General features: G+C 38.1%; 1 protein-coding gene across 1 annotated transcript; it reads left to right on the top strand.

Moving 5' to 3' along the window:
* The first annotated feature begins 15,398 nt into the window (after positions 1-15,398).
* LOC140938009 (uncharacterized) lies at positions 15,399-17,854 on the top strand. Its single transcript, XM_073387562.1, has 3 exons — positions 15,399-15,507; positions 16,748-16,817; positions 17,197-17,854. Exons 1-3 carry the CDS (start codon positions 15,421-15,423, stop codon positions 17,541-17,543), a joined length of 504 nt encoding a protein of 167 aa, XP_073243663.1. The 5' UTR covers positions 15,399-15,420; the 3' UTR covers positions 17,544-17,854.
* Positions 17,855-18,125: the final 271 nt, after the last annotated feature.

The following is an 18,125-nucleotide window of genomic DNA, read 5'->3' as shown; positions in this document are numbered from 1 at the left end:
AATTGAACAAACACAGTCACCCCAACAGTCGATCCGGGGGATCTTCAAGGGACGTAAGGGTAGAGATGAACAAAGGAGGCCCTCAAATTCTGACCCTGTTCAAAAGAAAAATTGTTCATTTTTTTAAGTACCCTGGCCTGTATAAGACATCACAAGACCCTTTAAATGGCTTTCTGTCCAACAGGGTGCTCTGTTTGTAACGCTAAATAGTAAAATCCATATCCTGCTCAGCGGCCCATACCCATCTAGGCCAAATAAGGGCGTGCCTGCATGACTTCCGTCTATACAGGGTATAATAGTGCTATACGGGTAAAAACGCGATTACAATAATCTATTTTCAAGTTTCTCAAGTTACCTGAGATCAGGCACATTTTTTGTTTTGCCTTTTCAAAATGTGCTTGGCAATTTAATACTATGAGTCTAGTGTCACGTCCAAGCGTGACACACGGGAAACATCTTTCGCTGTCATTTTTGTAGCTCCTTGTAGGGCTTATTTTACCTCATTTTAGCTCCTGGTAGCTCATTGTAGCTCGTAGTAGCTCATCGTAGATCACTGTAGGTCATTCTAGGCCATTGTAGGTCATTGTAGGTTATTCCTTGTTTTAGTAACTACGACACACGTCCCCTGATCTTTTTTTTTTTTGTCTTTTTCTAAAATCTTCATTTTAGCTCATTACAGGGATTACACATTCGGTCATAGTAGCTCATTGTAGGTCATTGTAGATCATTGTAGGTCATTGTAGGTCATTCCTTGTTTTAGTAACTACGGAAAAATCACTCAACTTTAGCAACGTCCTCTAGCTTGAAACCAGCAGTGCCCAAATATATTTTTCCTGATTTCGATACACTAGGCCTAGCATTGTTAAGGAATAGTAGCCAAGACGCCAGATATCGTCAGATTAAAAAAAAGGGCAGAGTCCACTGAACATCTACCTGAGAAAAATTCCGAGCAAACTGTGTGGATGGCATTTTCTTTTGGGGGGTTGTTTATCATTTACAAATTGTTTTGGAACATCTGGTTGTAAAGTGAATGAAACACGACCTTATGGTTTGTTCCACGGGAAATTTCCTGGAGCAACAGAACATCTGAAAAGGTTGTCCTGTTTTTTTCTTTACTAGACGAAATGTTCTAAACGGAAATTTGTGTTTCATTAGTAAAATCGCATCTTTGAGTGAGTTTCGAGGCTTGGGACTGATTTGTGTGAATAATTGGCCCAAACCGTGAACGGTCAGTTGCCCATGTAAATGGCAAACAAATTAGATGAAGTCGAATTCTCTCACGTAAATACAATTACGAAAGAGGCAGGGCTCAGTGGATTCACTGATGTGCAAACTGCGTGACACAACTGGATCCTTGATATGAAAGTGGGCTCCTTACTCACCAGTATGGCGCTGGTTTTGTAGCACGTGAATGACTATCCTCAAAGTGCCTATTCAATTTCAGTTTAATTTCAATTCAATATAATAGGAATTCATACTTTGAACTTGATGTGCCGGAACAAAACAAAAGAAAATATCTTAAAGCTGAGGGATGAAAAACTGATATTGTTCTTAATTAATTTTGACCTTGAGCGTTTTCAATCATGATAGCGTTAAATCAAAGAGCTGTTATGTTCTCTTCCTCATTTGGTGTTCACTGAATCGGTTTATTGAATTTAAATTGATTAGAAATTAAATTTCTATTAAATTAAATGCAAATTTCAAGAATCAGTATATTAAGCATTGTCTTTTACTTCTCTTAAAACCACTACAATACCCAGGAAAAATTAAAAACAAAGGTTATGCAAAGTTTTGGGAGCTGGCTAACAAGGTGTATTATGGGAGATGTGCAAATGGCGAATAGGATATAAAGTGGCCTCTCATTCTACGCCCTTTCATTTCTTCACTGGGTAATTTCAGAAGTGACTGAGATAATGAAGTTCCTTTTTATCTGTGTTTCTCTGGTTTGTGCCAGTTTGCCGTATTCCTCTCGAGCTAAAGTTCTGGTACCTCGAAATCAGGTAAGACAATTGACTTTGATTGATTTTTTCACTTACAAAGAACGATTTTCCGTTGACTTATTTCTGTCATTACGGCAAGTTTTAATTTTGTGGCTCTTTGAATGTTTAAATTAAGCCCCCGCCGCTTCATTATCGACCCTTCCACGGTTCATTTTCAACTTTTGACTGGGAACAGTTAGTGAAAGTTCGTCAACACGGCTGAAAAGAAAGCTTAAAATCAGTAAGGCTGTCAAGTTTGAAAGTGATTCGTTGAAAAATAACGACTAGGGATACAGCTTTGCCAAGTCATGGAATTATGGAGACGTTTTATATGGTTAGAGGCAAGTTCGTGCCCCTAACATACTAATGTTTGTAAAATTTCGCGGGACTATTTGGAGTAATACCTTCGCTTACTTTAGACGTATCACCTTTAAACTTGGTAGGTTTCCTAATTTTAAGGTGCTCTTTCCAGCAGTGACTATGAATATTCGCCTAAGGGTCTATATTTACAGTAAATTTTTAAATGACTATACAGTCCTACTCATGTTGAAAATCTTTTAAGATACCAGTAACAGAGAAAACAATGAGAATAGTGCGTTAGGTCGAGTTTATAAACATGTTTTTTGTTTGATTCTGTGCCGCTTTCTCCTGTACAGGAACAAGAACCCTTTTATCCTCTCATGGCCGGCGGCAACTGCGGGAAACCAGCTCATACTCATTTGCATCTTAATTAAAAATAACCAAAAAAATAACAATACAGCACATTTGTTACACGCCGTGTTCTTATGAGCACTGAATTAATTTTCCGCAATCTCGCATCTCGTCTCTCTATGTTTCGTTCCCTTTGTTGTATATCATTCATGCTATAAGTAAACTTGCGTCATCATTGTTTTTCCTTATTATTATTATTTTTTTCTGTTTTAGGATCCAACAAACCCATCTGCTCATATCGAGGCTGCCACTAAGGGTGAGGTTCGCTATCCACCCAACACAGGTACTTCAAGTTCTTTGCTCCAATCTTTGCATTTTTAAAATTTATTTTTGTTGAGCCAGAACTTTGAAACAAAAAACTAAAGTACACCTAAAAAGATAATGATTTTTTAAAACGCATAAAACAGGGAAAAATTCTTTGAGAAAAAGTATAAAATGAACGATTACTTCTACTGTATCGTTGTAGGGTAACAATACGTGATGCAATCTCATAATTAATCTCAGAAAATCGTGCTAGGATATCGTGGGGTATTCGGTAGGGTTCAACCTCAAGCCCTGGGGGCGAGGTTAGGTAGGGTTAAAAGTAAAGTTTTGAAAATTCTTGGAGAGTGATCACCTTTATATGATCTCTTAAATCACATGCGCCTGTTTATACCTTGCTTCGTAGTGATCAAGGACTGGTCTGTCAGCGCTCCCTACAGCTACCTTGGATGCGGCATGAAGTATCAAGACGGAAAATTGACGGTGCCTACCCCCGGACGGTACTATATCTACGCTCAACTTTACTTCCACAACAATGGACGAGTCTTTATCAGGGTTAACGACAAAATCGTGACCATGCTTCAACCACCCGTAAATAATAAATACTTCCATGGTACCGTGTACGCTGGTGGGGTTTTCAACCTGAACGCTAATGACGTCATCACGTTGACTGCCCACTCTTATCCTGATCCATACGGCCCTAAAATTTACATGGCCTCCTTACACAGTTACTTTGGCGCATTTTTGATTTAATAATCTTGCTGTTAGCGTTAACGTTTGACAACAAATTAGCCTTGTCACCAAGGGATAACTTAGAAATCAATCCATAAATTAAGGGATGTAAATTCAAACGGCTTCCTACTAGCTGACTAATTGAGTTACATTGTTTTGTAGGAGACATAAATTTTGGTCTAATGGTACCTCATTATAGATAAATGTAGTGTCAACCAGGTTTGATGTTTAAATAAAAGAGGATACTGCAAGAAATGTGTTGATTTATTTTCTCGCTGAATTTATTTCAAGGATGTGAAGGTTTTAAAAACACTTATACAGCACGCATACATCAGTTAAGTTCGAGAACAAGAAAATCATATCTTAACTTTTTTGTTTCAAACGGAATTGTTAATTTGTAACAACTGATTGCAACACACATGTCCAAAAATATATATGAATATATGCATAATTAAGTTTCAAGCTTATGAAAATAAATACTTAGACCTTCCTACGCTTATCTTTTCCGAAAGGTTACTTCCCAGTTAGGATTTAAAAAACGTTTAAAAACTGAAAAAATCCAGCAGTCAGCTCAGTAAAATTCAGTTTGAGCTAACGCTTGTAGCTATGCCAGGGCCCTTTTCATGTAAAAGGTTGACATTTTTCTCATAACAGTTGGTCGTAACAAATCATTATTATAGCAGGGGCGGATCCAGGATTTTTTTAGGAGGGGGTGCACTCCTCTCTTGCTCTACTTCAACACCAATAAACCACATAGTTTTTTTTTTTGGCAGAATACCAGTTGTATAAGAAAACCGCAGGTCATCTCGGGTGGGGGGGTACGCACCCCCTGCACCCTCCCCCTAGATCCGCCCCTGTTATGCAGTCTCATTCTCAGATGGCAGTTTCTGTTGTTACAACTATTGCAAGAGAGGATAAAGAGGGTTTTACAGGGTCAGTAAAGGAAGATGGGCCAGTCGGGCCTTTAGCTCCCTCCCTTGGGGACATAAGCTACCTACGATTCAAAAACCTTTAAATTTGTTACACGTTTTTATTGGTCAGTAAAGTCAAATCGATAGAAACATAAATTGTGCACCGTCAAGTTCACAAAAACATATAAAAAAGGAGTCCGAAGGATCTCATAAACATTACACTCTATTTACTTTGCTTTAGTTTTATGAACGGTTTAATATTTACGCTTAAACGCCCTCGCCGTGGATGCTGAAATCAATCTTAAAACGTTGTCACGTTTTTACATTTTAATTAAACCTTCAAATCAATTTTTAGGTTCAGCGATAGTGATTTAGCACTTAACTTTGAGAAAACAAGGAAGAAGTCGTATTCAGTCACGTGTTATCCACTAAATACTCCTCTTTCTTAGTTAGGTGTCTAGAATGTCATTAGGCATTAAGAAATTGGAGTCAACAAAATGGTAATTAAGGTCGCTGAAATAAACGTTACACTTAATTAACGGCGCAGGAATTAACGCACCTAAAATTGAGTCGAACTTTGGAGATTCGCGTTAATTTCATGAAGCGTTTATTTCCTATAATAGAGAGATTAAGATTCACGTTTACGGCACACGGCAAACGGCAAACGTCAGTTGAGAATTTCTCAAAATAGAAAATAAGCAGATAAAAATTGCTACTTTTATATCCTTTATTTATTGGGTTCGCAGTAATTGGCTTTAGCTGTTGCGGTGTCCCTGCCCAAATATTTAAGTTATTGTTAGAGTATTGTTACGTTCTTATTACTAATGTTTGCATATCTTCAACGTTTTTTTTTTTCTCAGGGCAAAGCTAACCACAATCGCCCGTCCCGTAAGAACCACAAGCATACCAATGTAAAATAACTCAATCAACAAGTATGGCAAATCGCAAACCCAAATGCAACTCGAGGTTATTTTTGCGGGAAATCGAATAGCCACCCGCGTCTTGTGAAGCAGAGACAGCTCAATAAAGACGAAAGCGGAAAGAGGAAAGCGGAAATCGTTTCTGTGTCCGTGTTGTCCAATGTAGTAAGCTTAGTACAATTGTCATGTTCACAAATTTGGAATATAGAGAAAGAGAAAGACAGAGAAAAAGAGAAAGCAGGCGACAGGCCAGCGAAGCTCAACAAGAAAAGGGGCGACAGACAGCTAGAGCAAGAGATGAAAAAAGACATTTTTTGTTGGAAGAACAACATGAAAATTTTATAGCGGCGGTGAGAAAATGATAAAATGCTAGCGGCCACGAAGGTGAAAATGAGCACCAGTGAAAAAAGAGTGAACAAGAACACATACGACAGTAATTTCCTCTTCCAAACGTGTAACTACGAAGTTTCTGGAAATTTTACGTTGTAGTCGTACAAAACAACGGCAAAGAAATGTACAAAAAAAGCGTACTGCACTGCGGCGTGCAAAGTTGCTTTTTTGCTAATTAGACCTATTGTTGTTTTTTCACCGTTTTCCTTGCCTTAGCCGCTTAGCGTTACGCAATTTTATATTTTGTTTTTGCAAACTATAAATTCCCGAGAGCTTAGTTAGAGCTTAGAGCTTAGTTTTTAGCCCTGGCTAAATCTATATATTATCTTCTTAAAACTTTATATATCAGCCTTACCATGTTCACTATATTCTGCGATAAGGCTGGTAACGAGTTCTAGACCAAATTATAAAGTGTGGACATTTCAGGTTCTATAACTAATTGATGGTAAATCATGACCATGTCTATCCCATAATTTTTCCTTGCTTAGTCTCCATATTGTAACGTCATACGATAACAAGAGCTTTGACGTCACTTATGGAAGTCGGAGCCCAGTGTCGTTCCTGTTTTTGTCCTGAATTGTGAGGTGTGCCAAAGCTTAAAACCGTCGATCTCTTTTTTCAATTTATCCTGCTAATGGATCAGTATACGCTCTCGATTACTTTATTTACAAATTATAGTTATGTTTTTCTCATCAGGACAGTCTGTTTTACGAAAAACCCCACTGACGGGTTTTGCAATAATGCGACAATAGGGCCCATTTTTGTATCCCCAGCCTAGACAAACGTTACATTTCTTCACAGTTCGCTAACTCCAAACCACACCCAAAGCAGCGAATTTCGCGTACTTTATAGTTACGTTAAACTCTTCCTACAGGAGTTAATACAGAGAGGCGGAAGTCATAGCGGGGCTCCCGCGCGCGCGAAGCGCGCGTGGGACAGAGCCCCATACTCATGGAATATGGTCAACCTCTTTTCGTTTGGTTGTCACGTGATTGACCGAGCGTACGTACGTACCTACGTACGTACGCGTCTACAGATTGTACGGGTGGGGTAGGGGAGACTATCAAAAGGAAGGGAGGGGTGTCTCAGGCGTGTCTTGGCAAGTCCACATCTTTAATATAGGATTTTAGGACATTCACACTATGGTCAATTGACAGCTGTCAAAACAGGATAGCCACTGACCAGTATCCCATGACCATATCGCGGGCTCATGTGTCAACTCATCGAGGTGACGTGATTTATTTGGAAGCTGTCCGCTGACCAGTTAATTGTTTAACTAGATCGCGAACAATGTTCAATCTTATACTTTTACTAGTTTAACTGATAATGCACACATATTGGACATCAATGTCTTGATCAATTGACAGCTGTCAAAACAGGGTACCCGCTGACCAGTATCACTTGACCGTATCGCGGGCTCAGGTGTCGACCCATCGAGGTCAAGTATTTTATGAAGTTATCCGCTGACAAGTTACTAGTTTTCAAGTGATCGCAGGCTCAAGTTCAAGTTTTTTCTAAATTCATATGAAATATGTTGTGTTTATGTGCTACACAATTAAAATTTTGATTGCAAACTGACCTCGGACGCGAAAATTCAGCCAGCTGTTACGGGCAGGGAAAACAGTTGCTTTTGACTTTTCTCACCATGGTCACGCGTTGGTCACGCTCTACGTCCAATTTTTTATGCTCTGATTGGTCAAAATGTGACAGGTGAGTTCATGCGGAAAATTTATGCAGTATCTTGAATCTTGTTTACTTTGACAGCTGAAGCTGACAGAGTTTTAGGTCAACTTGTAATGCTTTTAACTGTCTTTTTCCACTGGATGTGCAAATTGAAAATGAAATTCAGCTGCTGTCAGGAGTCCTCTGTTATTCATGGCTAGTTTGTTTATTGGGTTTTTGGTTGAGGAATACGTCGCTTGTCGCAAATCCGATTTCGGATGGCATCGTTTTCGTTTTCACCTTGCTTGATGCGTAAGAGGATTGCAAAGTCTGAAGCGATACTGGCTTTTCTTGATACCTTTCAGGAGCTGCATCTCGAATGGTAAGCCAGAGAAATTATTGTATTTGATGTTTGTTTTTTAGGATCTAATTTAATGAAGTCGAGCGGAGTTTATGCGGTCATTTAGTTTATGCACGTTTGTAAGATTTTAGACAATGATCTGACCGAGTATCAGCTTTGATATAAGCTTTAATACAGAACTATAAAAAGCCTTTAGACAGTTTCCTTACCGCAAATAGAAAGAAAACGTTCCAAAGAATATTTAGTTATAATTCTGGCCGGAAAAGAAAGCTTTGAGCGATTTTCTTGCCTCGAGTTCGTCTTTGAAAAAAGCAAACACCGGGAAGCCGGCTTAAAACATAAACTTAAGCTTGAAGCTTGAAGACTCAGGATTTGTAGGGATACTTTAATTGTCTTCCTGAATGAAAATTGTTGTCTCTGTATATGTTTCTCCGAATTATATTTCTTTTATTGATTGTTAGTAGTCTCTGTTGTAATTTTAATCGCTGTGCCGATTGTTTTCAGTCGTTCAGTGAACATCGCTTGCAGGAGTACTCAAAATGCCGCGCGTTAATAAAAATAAAAAATTAAATTAAATAAAAAATAAACAGAATAAATTCTTTATAATGTTGGAGCGTAACTCTGTTAATGTTCATTCAAACACTCGCCACAGCTCGCACTACAAAAGTGAGAACCGGATGGCCGTATAGGTGATTTTGGAAATTTCTTTAACAGTTTATGAATATTGAATGAGTGCAATTTGTATTGTGAAATACTGCTTACTGTTCGAGGTCACCCGGTATAATAAAAACAGTGCCTCATACTACTGTTTCAGCTCAGATGTGATGTATAAATGGTATAAAAGGTTGGTTTACCCGCACCCAGATTTGTTGACAAGATTTTGCAAAGTAAACTTGTCGAACGCCAAAAAGTTGGCCTGATTTTTTTTCCACTAATTAATCTACGGTGATCAAGAGCCATTATGGCTCTTAAATGTGATCGAAGATGATTACCAGTTTTTGGGTGTACATATGAGGCTATCAACTCGATGTAAGATTTGGTTCACTCTTGGGCTGTTTGCAAATTATTTTTCTCTAAAATCAGGTAGCCTTTCCCTCAAAAGTCACATAAATGTGCTCTAAAGTTAACTGAATTATGGAATTCGAATACAAGTTTATTGTTTAATTTAAATTATAAATTTATTAATGGGAGCCTCGCTTTTAGCCCTGGCTAAATCTATATATTATGCTTTATACCTGCTGTATGTAACTCCCAGTTGTCATGTTACAAAACGTGACGATCACAAAAAAATAATCTGATAACCCTTTCAGATGAAATATGAGACTGCATGGTTTTATTGTCTTCCTAGTCGGGAGCTGATGAGGTTAAAGAAAGGTTTAATCAAGATTTGGAGGGATCTCGCAAAACACAAAACAAAACAAATAAAAAAACAAGCCCAACAACAAAACAAAACGTCTGTGCACACGAAGGAATTCAGTATTAATGATGGGACTGTGGCGATGGGCAAATGCCAAAAGTACATTTTTGTCCGCTAACGTCCTGGAAGTACATTATAAAACAAAGCATTTTCTTATTTATACGGAAATCGTTGGTAGGGCAGATTTCTTATAATTTGGCTAGTCAGTACCAATACAAATCTGGCCCAAATAGTGACGTTTTAGCTAATCTTTATCGAGAGTTTTAACTTTTACCGGACTGTCCGTATAGCCGGATAGTCGATGTTCTCACACCCTCAAATTCTACCTCTTTCTTTAACAAGCCTGCTTTCATTGTCCTGTAAAATACCGCTGAAAGATTCTAAAACTACATGTGTGCGCTAAGTAAGCTCGTCTTTAACATTCTGACTAGCTGAAAGGACTAGATTTCATGTTACTTTGCTAGAGGCGACTGACACAAGTCCTCCCTGCGCCGACTTTGGTGTTTGTGCTATAGTGAAGTCTTGACTAATTTACAGTCGAACCCCGCTATTTCGAACTCGGTTAATTCGAAGTCCCCGCTATTTCGAAGGAAGATCGAATTCCCTTGGATTTACCCTTATGTTTTCAGTCATTTACTATCAGCTATTTCAAACTCGGTTATTTCCAATTCCCCGCTATTTCGAACTCATCGTTCTTTCCCTACACCTTAAATCAACCCCGTTATTTCCAACTTGTCAAAAACAGAGTACGTACATAAGAGCACAGTGCTGGAAACGTATTGCATTTTATTTTAAGCTCGTGTTACGAAATTAATGACTTAACAATGCCTGACTCACGTGCAGTGTCCCGCTAAGAAATTCCAGCTGTGTTATTCAATTACGAAACAAAACACACTGTTATTGAACTGTTCTTCCGGCTGAAATACTCATGTATGAACTCTGCTGTCTCTATTCTGAGCATTCGACATTGTATTTTTATTTAATCAGTATCTTTCTTCATACTGTACTGTATTTTATTAAAAAATGATTCATTGTTATGAATTTTACGCTTCCCCGGTTATTTCGAAACCCCGCTATTTCGAACTTTTTTCCATTTCCCTTGGGACTTCGAAATAGAGGAGTTCGACTGTATTATGAAGAGCCTCTAATTTCGTCAGTTATTTTGGACTTATTATTCTTTTTGTCAGGATTCTACTGTCGTTATTAAGCTTAAAATACGTTTTATTCCTGGCAAAGCGCTGCTAGGCATCAAAAACAAATCGCCAAAAAATTTCCTGTACAGCAAAACGAAAAATAGAAAAAAAATAAGTGACGTTTTACTAATTATGCTAAAGCAGGAATAGCTTTTAAAAATGTCAAATGTTCCTAAATGGAAATCTATGGATCCCTTCCATCGACATTAGAAAAAACTCTCTGGCCAACTATGAACGTTAACTAGCCTATTCCAGGCGTAGTGGACAGTGGATAGTGGATAATGGATAGTGGACAGTGGCGCAAAAAAGGGAAAGGAGGAAAACAAACGTGGAAGAAAGTAAGAGGAAGAAAGGAGGAGGACCTTTCGCCCTCTCTCCCTAACCCCGCCCCTTCGACATTTTTTTTAGCTCATTTTTCTTTGCTTTTTCCCAACTATCTGAAGGCCTGTTACAAGTTAACTACGTCCTTCATTTCCAACTTTTTATGGTATATATTCAACCTTAGCGTCGAGCACTTTTGGCGCTTTGTTATTGATCAGCAGGAACGGATTTGGTAGTACTAACTTTTCAACTGCTTTTAGACGGCGAAACTGTCATTTTTTTCTTTCTTGTTTTCTTTCTTTTATTTTTTCTTTGTCAGTTTTTATCGTATTTTTAGAAGTATTTTCGCTTGGCTCTCCGCAGTCTCACTCACTCTCCTCCCCTCCCCCGCCCCCCATCTGCTCTAGACAAGAGAGAACGACCATTTTGTTTTTCTCCAGACCACTCGTTCGACTATTCCGCTTTCTTGGCTTACGTAAAAAGTACGGGCTGCTTTGTCGTCTGAAACACTTTGCACTGATTGACGTTTTAGTGTCATGGAAACTCTAGCTGTAATACTGAACTGCAGATGACAGCTTAAAAGACTGAAAGTTCCTTTCAATAGCGAAAAAAATATATATAAAAATTGGGAAACAAAATAGAGTATAATACTATTAAAAAACCAGAGAAGAATCTTGTAACGAACGAATGGCAACACCTAAAAAGGAAATACAGAGTTGGGGACTTTCCCCATCCTCCGTAGCCTTAGTCCATGAAACTTAGACGCCCAAGAAGGCCTCCAAAACCTTACCTTTGTCTTTGTCACAAAACCGAATAAGACTGAGAGCCTTAGTCTGCTTTACGTAAGGACCGTGTAGATCTCTAGAAGAATTGTTTGCAGCCAGCCGTCAAAACCCCAAGAGACATCGCCTGTTGCTGGTCATCAGTATATAGGAAGGCTAATACAAAGAACCGCTCCAGGAAAACTATTTTCCTTAAAATTTGTCTGGGGTAGAGGAATAGCGAGTTTTCTGTTGGTGTCTCCTAATAAGTAATTAGAGATATTGCAACGGTCTGCCATTGCTACGATCTACTATGCACTTAACAAGGCCCCTCAAGGTTCTTAAGATATACTTGTACGACGCATAGTCTGCGATACACCCACCTCTCACCGCTCTTTGACGAAATGTCCCTAGCGGCAGATAGCGATGAGAGGAAGCTGTATCGCAGGCTTTTGGACACAAGGCTTTTCTACTATTTACATGAGTAAACCGGTAGCTTCGCAGTTTTGGCTAATGGTGAGCAGAATTCAGGACTGATTAATTTTGATTCCGTTCGATAATAGCGTTTACCATTTGCCTAAGTCAATTTCGTTTAATGAAAAACGGCCGCGAAAATCTGAAACTGATATTCAAAAAAGGTTTGCCGAAATCCGAAATTTCCGCCTGGAAGTTTCCAACCAGGAAAATAGTCGAATGCCTTTTCAGACGTTCCGTTTGTTTCAGGAATTTTCCACTGAAACGTCGAAAGCAACCTGAAACTGAGTTGATGGTAAACCTGTCAAAGCGACAAAGTGTCCTCTTAGTTTGTTTTAATGGGTCATATATAAAGCCATGCGGTAGCTTCATGATTCATACACGTTGTCATACAAGTATATAGGCTTCTCTTTGGCATCCCATAACTTTTTTTCAGTTTTGAGACGCCCGCAAGGGTAAAAACTTCGAAAAGAACTATTGCACCGATACTTAGTCGAAAATATGTAATTGCTTCAAGGAAATTAGTTTTTATAAAACAAATGGCATTGACTGGCGATGATTTAATTCGTAAATATCTCTCAATGCAAAAATTCATTCAGTAATCACCTTAAGTTTTTAGATTTTGTTCTGTTTATATACAATACAATACAATACAATACAATACAATACAATACAATACAATACAAATCAGTATTGTCAACTCTCCATGGGGGCTTTTCGGAGACAAGTATTAATAGTACAGGTAATCAAAAATAAAAAAAAAATAAATAAATAAATAAAAAAGTATCACAAGTTGATTATCAATAAACTATTAAGAAACTATTTACATATAAATTTATGACATTAAAAATTGATTTGAAAGGAAGGCTTTCATTTTACGTTTAAAAATGATAAGAGATTAGTTCTGTAATAAAAAGATCTCTGTACCATTTTTTGAGGGAAATCGCCAGTCTGAAACTGAATATGAAAGTGTGTTAAGCTATCCCAGGGACCCTATATGTTGTATTTGAAGAAAATGCTGCAGTTAGTGAGAATGATAGGTTTACCGAAAGATTTGATTTCGAATTGGCTTCTAATCTGCATTTAAGTAAATTGTTTAAGGCTTATCTATCGGTAACACTGGCGTGACGGGCCTTGTAACCACTGGAATGTCGCGATTTTTCGCAAAATTAGGGTTGACCGGGACGTCTTACGGGCTACTTAAAATCGTTTGCCCAGAGATTTCAGTTTCGATTTTCCAATAGATTGGGCCCTAGTTAAGCAGCAGAAAGTCAATTTGCGACATTCTAGTGCATTGTAAAAATTTGCATTATTTTAACCCTATAATTTTGAACGGTAGAAATTGTCAATAGGGGCCTATTTTTAACAATACCTTTTGGGCCACAAATGTATTACAGCTTTCACAAATTTATCACTTTACAAGAAAGAAAGGGTCATAAAAACTATTCGTGTTCTTCAAAGGCTGCCAAATCGTTGTGGTTTGACGTACGAGTCAATGGAATTTGTGTAAAATTTTGCTTCACCGGAAGTGGATTTTGAGCTATGAACGGGCAAAATGCGTTTTCTCGAATTTTAACAAAAGAACACGTTATTTGGGAAAACTAACTACAGCATGTTTCATTACTCATTAAGTGTTATCAATGAGCCAAAAATGAGCGAAATCAAATTTTGAACTTGTGCTGACCGTGGGTCGATATTAATGGAAAGCCGCTCTTAAAAACACAAGTGGATCCTTGATATGAAAGTTTGTCCATTTTCTTAAAAACATTGGCCGTGCCGATTGTAACATTCCATGCTGGAATTCAATATCAGTGAAATTCAATGGTAATTGGCCCTTTGCAGCTCGACATTCACTGAAAGAAGACAAACAAACCAAAAATTACCATTTTAAATTAGGCGGCCGACCATTTAACTCTTGAGTCGGGGGGGGGGGGGGAGAGGGGAGTGGGTGATTTTGAAAAAAAATTTCCTGCAAGCAAAAAAATTGCATGCAGCACAATGTAATAGAAAACTTATGGGAAAAAAAGGGAAAAAAAATATCCTGCCCACCAGATTGCTGGAAAAAAAAAATTCGTGATGACCAGAAATCACTCCCCGGTCGGCCTTTTATGTCAGCTCATTGTTTGTCTTGTCCCAGTGGGTTCCTTACTCTCCATCATGGCGGTTTTGTAACACGTGAATGACTATCCTCAAAGTGCCTATTCAATTTCAGTTGAATTTCGATTCAATGGTTGTCTTTACACTAGGCTGTTAAGTACTTAATTACTTAGCCAAAAATGCTTGTGTGAAGACCTAAGTAAAATCTCAAGTAACTTTACTTTTCATCTCATTAAAGTGGGAAAGTTGAAAAGATTCAAGAAAGTTTCAAGTCACTTGAAAACCATCCTTAAAACCGACTTAGCGAACTTGCGGTTTCTAAGCCTTGAGAAAGGCGAAGCATGTCAGTCAATCTTAACTATGTTGCGTGGGAAAATAGGCTCAAGGAAACCTGAAGCAAAAAAATAGGTTGTGTGCAAAGCTTTCTTTTACTTGAAGAATTTCAAATTTACTTGTCTTGAAATATTTCTTAGGTTATTTAGACTCTAGTGTAAAGACAACCAATATTATGGGAATTCACGCTTTGAACTTGATGTACGGGAATAAAACAAAAGAAAACATCTTAAAGCTTGGGGGTGAAAAACTGATACGATTCTTAATTAATTCTTCAATCATGATAGCGTCAAAATCAAAGAGCTGTTATGTCCTCTCCCTCATTTAGTGTTCATTCAGGATCGGTTCATTGAATTTAAATTGATTAGAAATTTTATACTACCACATGAGAAATTTCTCCAATTTGATTGGCTTAGAACAGTGGTATTTCCGCTTAATTGGAAATACCTACATTTGAAAATTACAGACTGTTTGTGGGTAGTGGTATAAACAAATAATTGTATGATTTGTAGTGATATTTGGCATAAATACCACTCATGATATTTCAAAATTGTCTCAAATTTCACTCGCCTAACGGCTCGTGAAATTACGTATAACAATTTCGAAATATCACTCGTGGTATTTATGCCAAATATCGCTACAAATCATGCTATTACCTATACAAATTTCTATTGAATTAATGCAAATTTCAAGAATCAGTATTTAAGCATTGTCTTTTACTTCTCTTGGAACCACTACAATACCCAGGAAAAATTAAAAACAAAGGTTATGCAAAGTTTTGGGAAGCAAACAAGGTGTATTATGGGAGATGTGCAAATGGCGAATCGGATATAAAGTGGCACCTCATTCTGAGCCCTTTCATTTCTTCACTGGGTAATTTCAGAAGTGACTGATATAATGAAGTTCCTTGTTATCTGTGTTTCTCTGGTTTGTGCCAGCTTGCCGTATTCCTCTCGAGCGAAAGTTCTGGTATCTCTAAATCAGGTAAGACAGTCGACATCAGATTTTTTAATGTACAACGAATGATTTCCCGTTGACTTTTTCCGTCATTGCGGCAAGTTTTGATTTTCTTTTAATTAAGCTCCCACTGCCACATTATAGACCCTGGGGTTGGGGGGGGGGGGGGACTGCGCATATGAAAGAGGTGGGGATGCTCGTCGTCTCGCTTAGGAGTGTAAATTTCGGATTTTGGTCTCACGTAGGGTGTTCTGGGCAAAACGCCATCATATTTAGCCGTGAGGGTCTCTTTTAGGGTTGCACGTGAAAAAATATAAAAAAAATATTTAAATTGTCTATCTGTGTTTTAACATGGTCTCTTTCACGGGTCAAAAAAAGCTTGGGCCACGTCCAGATCGGTCTCCTTTAGAGGTTCAATTCAAAATTTCCGACGAGCATCCCCACCCCTTTTATATGCGGAGTCCCCCCCGGGATTATAGACTCTTCCACGGTTGTTTTAACTTTTGACTGGGAACAGTCAGTGAAAATTCGTCGACATGACTGAAAAGAACGCCTTTAAATCAGTAAAAGTTGCTAAGTTTGAAAGTGATTCGTTGAAAGCTAACGACTACTGGGGAGCTTTGCAAATTCACCGAACCATGCAGACGTTTACATGGTTAGAGGCGAGTTGGTGACTGCAACATACTAATGTTTGTAAAATTTCGCTGGACGTTGTGGAGTAATACCTTCGCTTACTTTGGACTTTTCACCTTAAAACTTGGTAGGTTTCCTCATTTTAAGGCGCTATTTCCAGCAATTGATGGATACTCGCCTTGACTGGTCTTTAAAATACCGTTATCGGAGAAAGGGGCTGTATTTATAGTAAATTCTTAAATAACTATACAGTCTTCCTCACGTTGAAAATCATTTAAGATACCGCTAACACAGAAAAAAAATGAGAAGAGTGCGTTAGATCGAGTTTATAAACGTGTTTTTTGTTTAATTTTGTGCCGCTTTCTCTTGCACAGGAACAAGAACCCTTTTATCCGCTCTTGGCCTGCGGTAACTGCGGGAAACCAGCTCATACTTATTTGCATCTTAATTAAAAATAATCAAAAAATAACAATACAGCACATTTGTTATACGCCGTATTCTTTTGAGCACTGAATTAATTTTCCGCAATCTCGCATCTCTCTCTCTCTCTATGTTTCGTTTCCTTTGTTGTATATGTCATGCTATAAGTAAACTTGCGTCATCATTGTTTTTCCTTATTTTTTTTCTGTTTTAGTATCCAACAAACCCATCTGCTCATATCGAAGCTGCCGATGAGGATGAGTTTCGCTATCAACCCAAAACAGGTACTTCAAGTTCCTTGCTCCCATATTTGCATTTAATTTATTTTGTTGAGCCAGAACTTTGAAAGAAACTAAAATACACCTACAAAGTTAACGATTTTTTAAAACACGTCAATAGGGAAAAATTCTTTGAGAAAAAGTATAAAATGAACGATTACTTCTACTGTATCGTTGTAGGGTAACAATTTGTCATGCAATCTCATTATTAATCTCAGAAAATCGTGCTAGGATATCGTGGGGTATTCGGTAGGGTTCAACCTCAAGCCCTGGGGACGAGGTTGGGTAGGTAGGGATAAAAGTAAAGTTTTGAAAACTCTTGGAGAGTGATCACCTATATATGATCTCTTAAATCACATACGCCTGTTTATACCTTGCTTCATAGTGATCAAGGACTGGTCTGTCAACGCTCCCTACAGCTACCTTGGATGCGGCATGAAGTATCAAGACGGAAAATTGACGGTGCCTACCCCCGGACGGTACTATATCTACGCTCAACTTTACTTCCGCAACAATGGACGAGTCTTTATCAGAGTTAACTACAAAGTCGTGACGATGGTTCAACCACCCGTAAATGATAAAGACTTCCATGGTACCGTGCACGCTGGTGGGGTTTTCAACCTGAACGCTAATGACGTCATCACGTTGACTGCTCACTGTTATCCTGATGAAAAAGGACCTATAATTTACATGGCTCCCAGACACAGTTACTTTGGCGCATTTTTGATTTAATAATCTTGCTGTTAGCGTTAACGTTTGACGAAAAATTGGCCTTGTCTTCAAGGGATAACTTAGAAATCAGTCCATAAATTAAGGGATGCTACTAGCTGACTAATTGACCACTTCAGAAAATACCATAACATACCATAATGCTCTTTGTTTGTCATCCCAAAATTTTGCATTTTAACTCCCAAGAGAAAGTGAAGACAATGCTGTCGCAAAATTTTGGGGTGACAAACAAAGAGCACTATGGTATGTTATGGTATTTCTGGAGTGGTCGATTGAGTTACACTGTTTTGTAGGAGACGTAAATTTTGGTCTAATGGTACCTCATTATAGATAACCGTAGTGTCAACCAGGTTTGACGTTTAATTAAAAGAGGATACTGCAAGAAATGTGTTGATTTATTTTCTCGCTGAATTTTTTCAAGTGATGTGAAGGTTTTAAAAACACTTATACAGCGCACATACATCAGTTAAGTTCGAGAACAAGAAAATCATATCTTAACTTTTTTGTTTCAGATGGAATTGTTAATTTGTAACAACTGAATTGCAACACACGTACATTTCCAAAAATATTTCAAGCTTATCAAAA

Source organism: Porites lutea, chromosome 1, assembly GCF_958299795.1.
Source record: "Porites lutea chromosome 1, jaPorLute2.1, whole genome shotgun sequence".
Classification (NCBI taxonomy): Eukaryota; Metazoa; Cnidaria; class Anthozoa; order Scleractinia; family Poritidae; genus Porites; species Porites lutea.
Note: the sequence above shows the minus strand (reverse complement) of the source record. Positions and strands in the feature narration are given on the sequence as shown.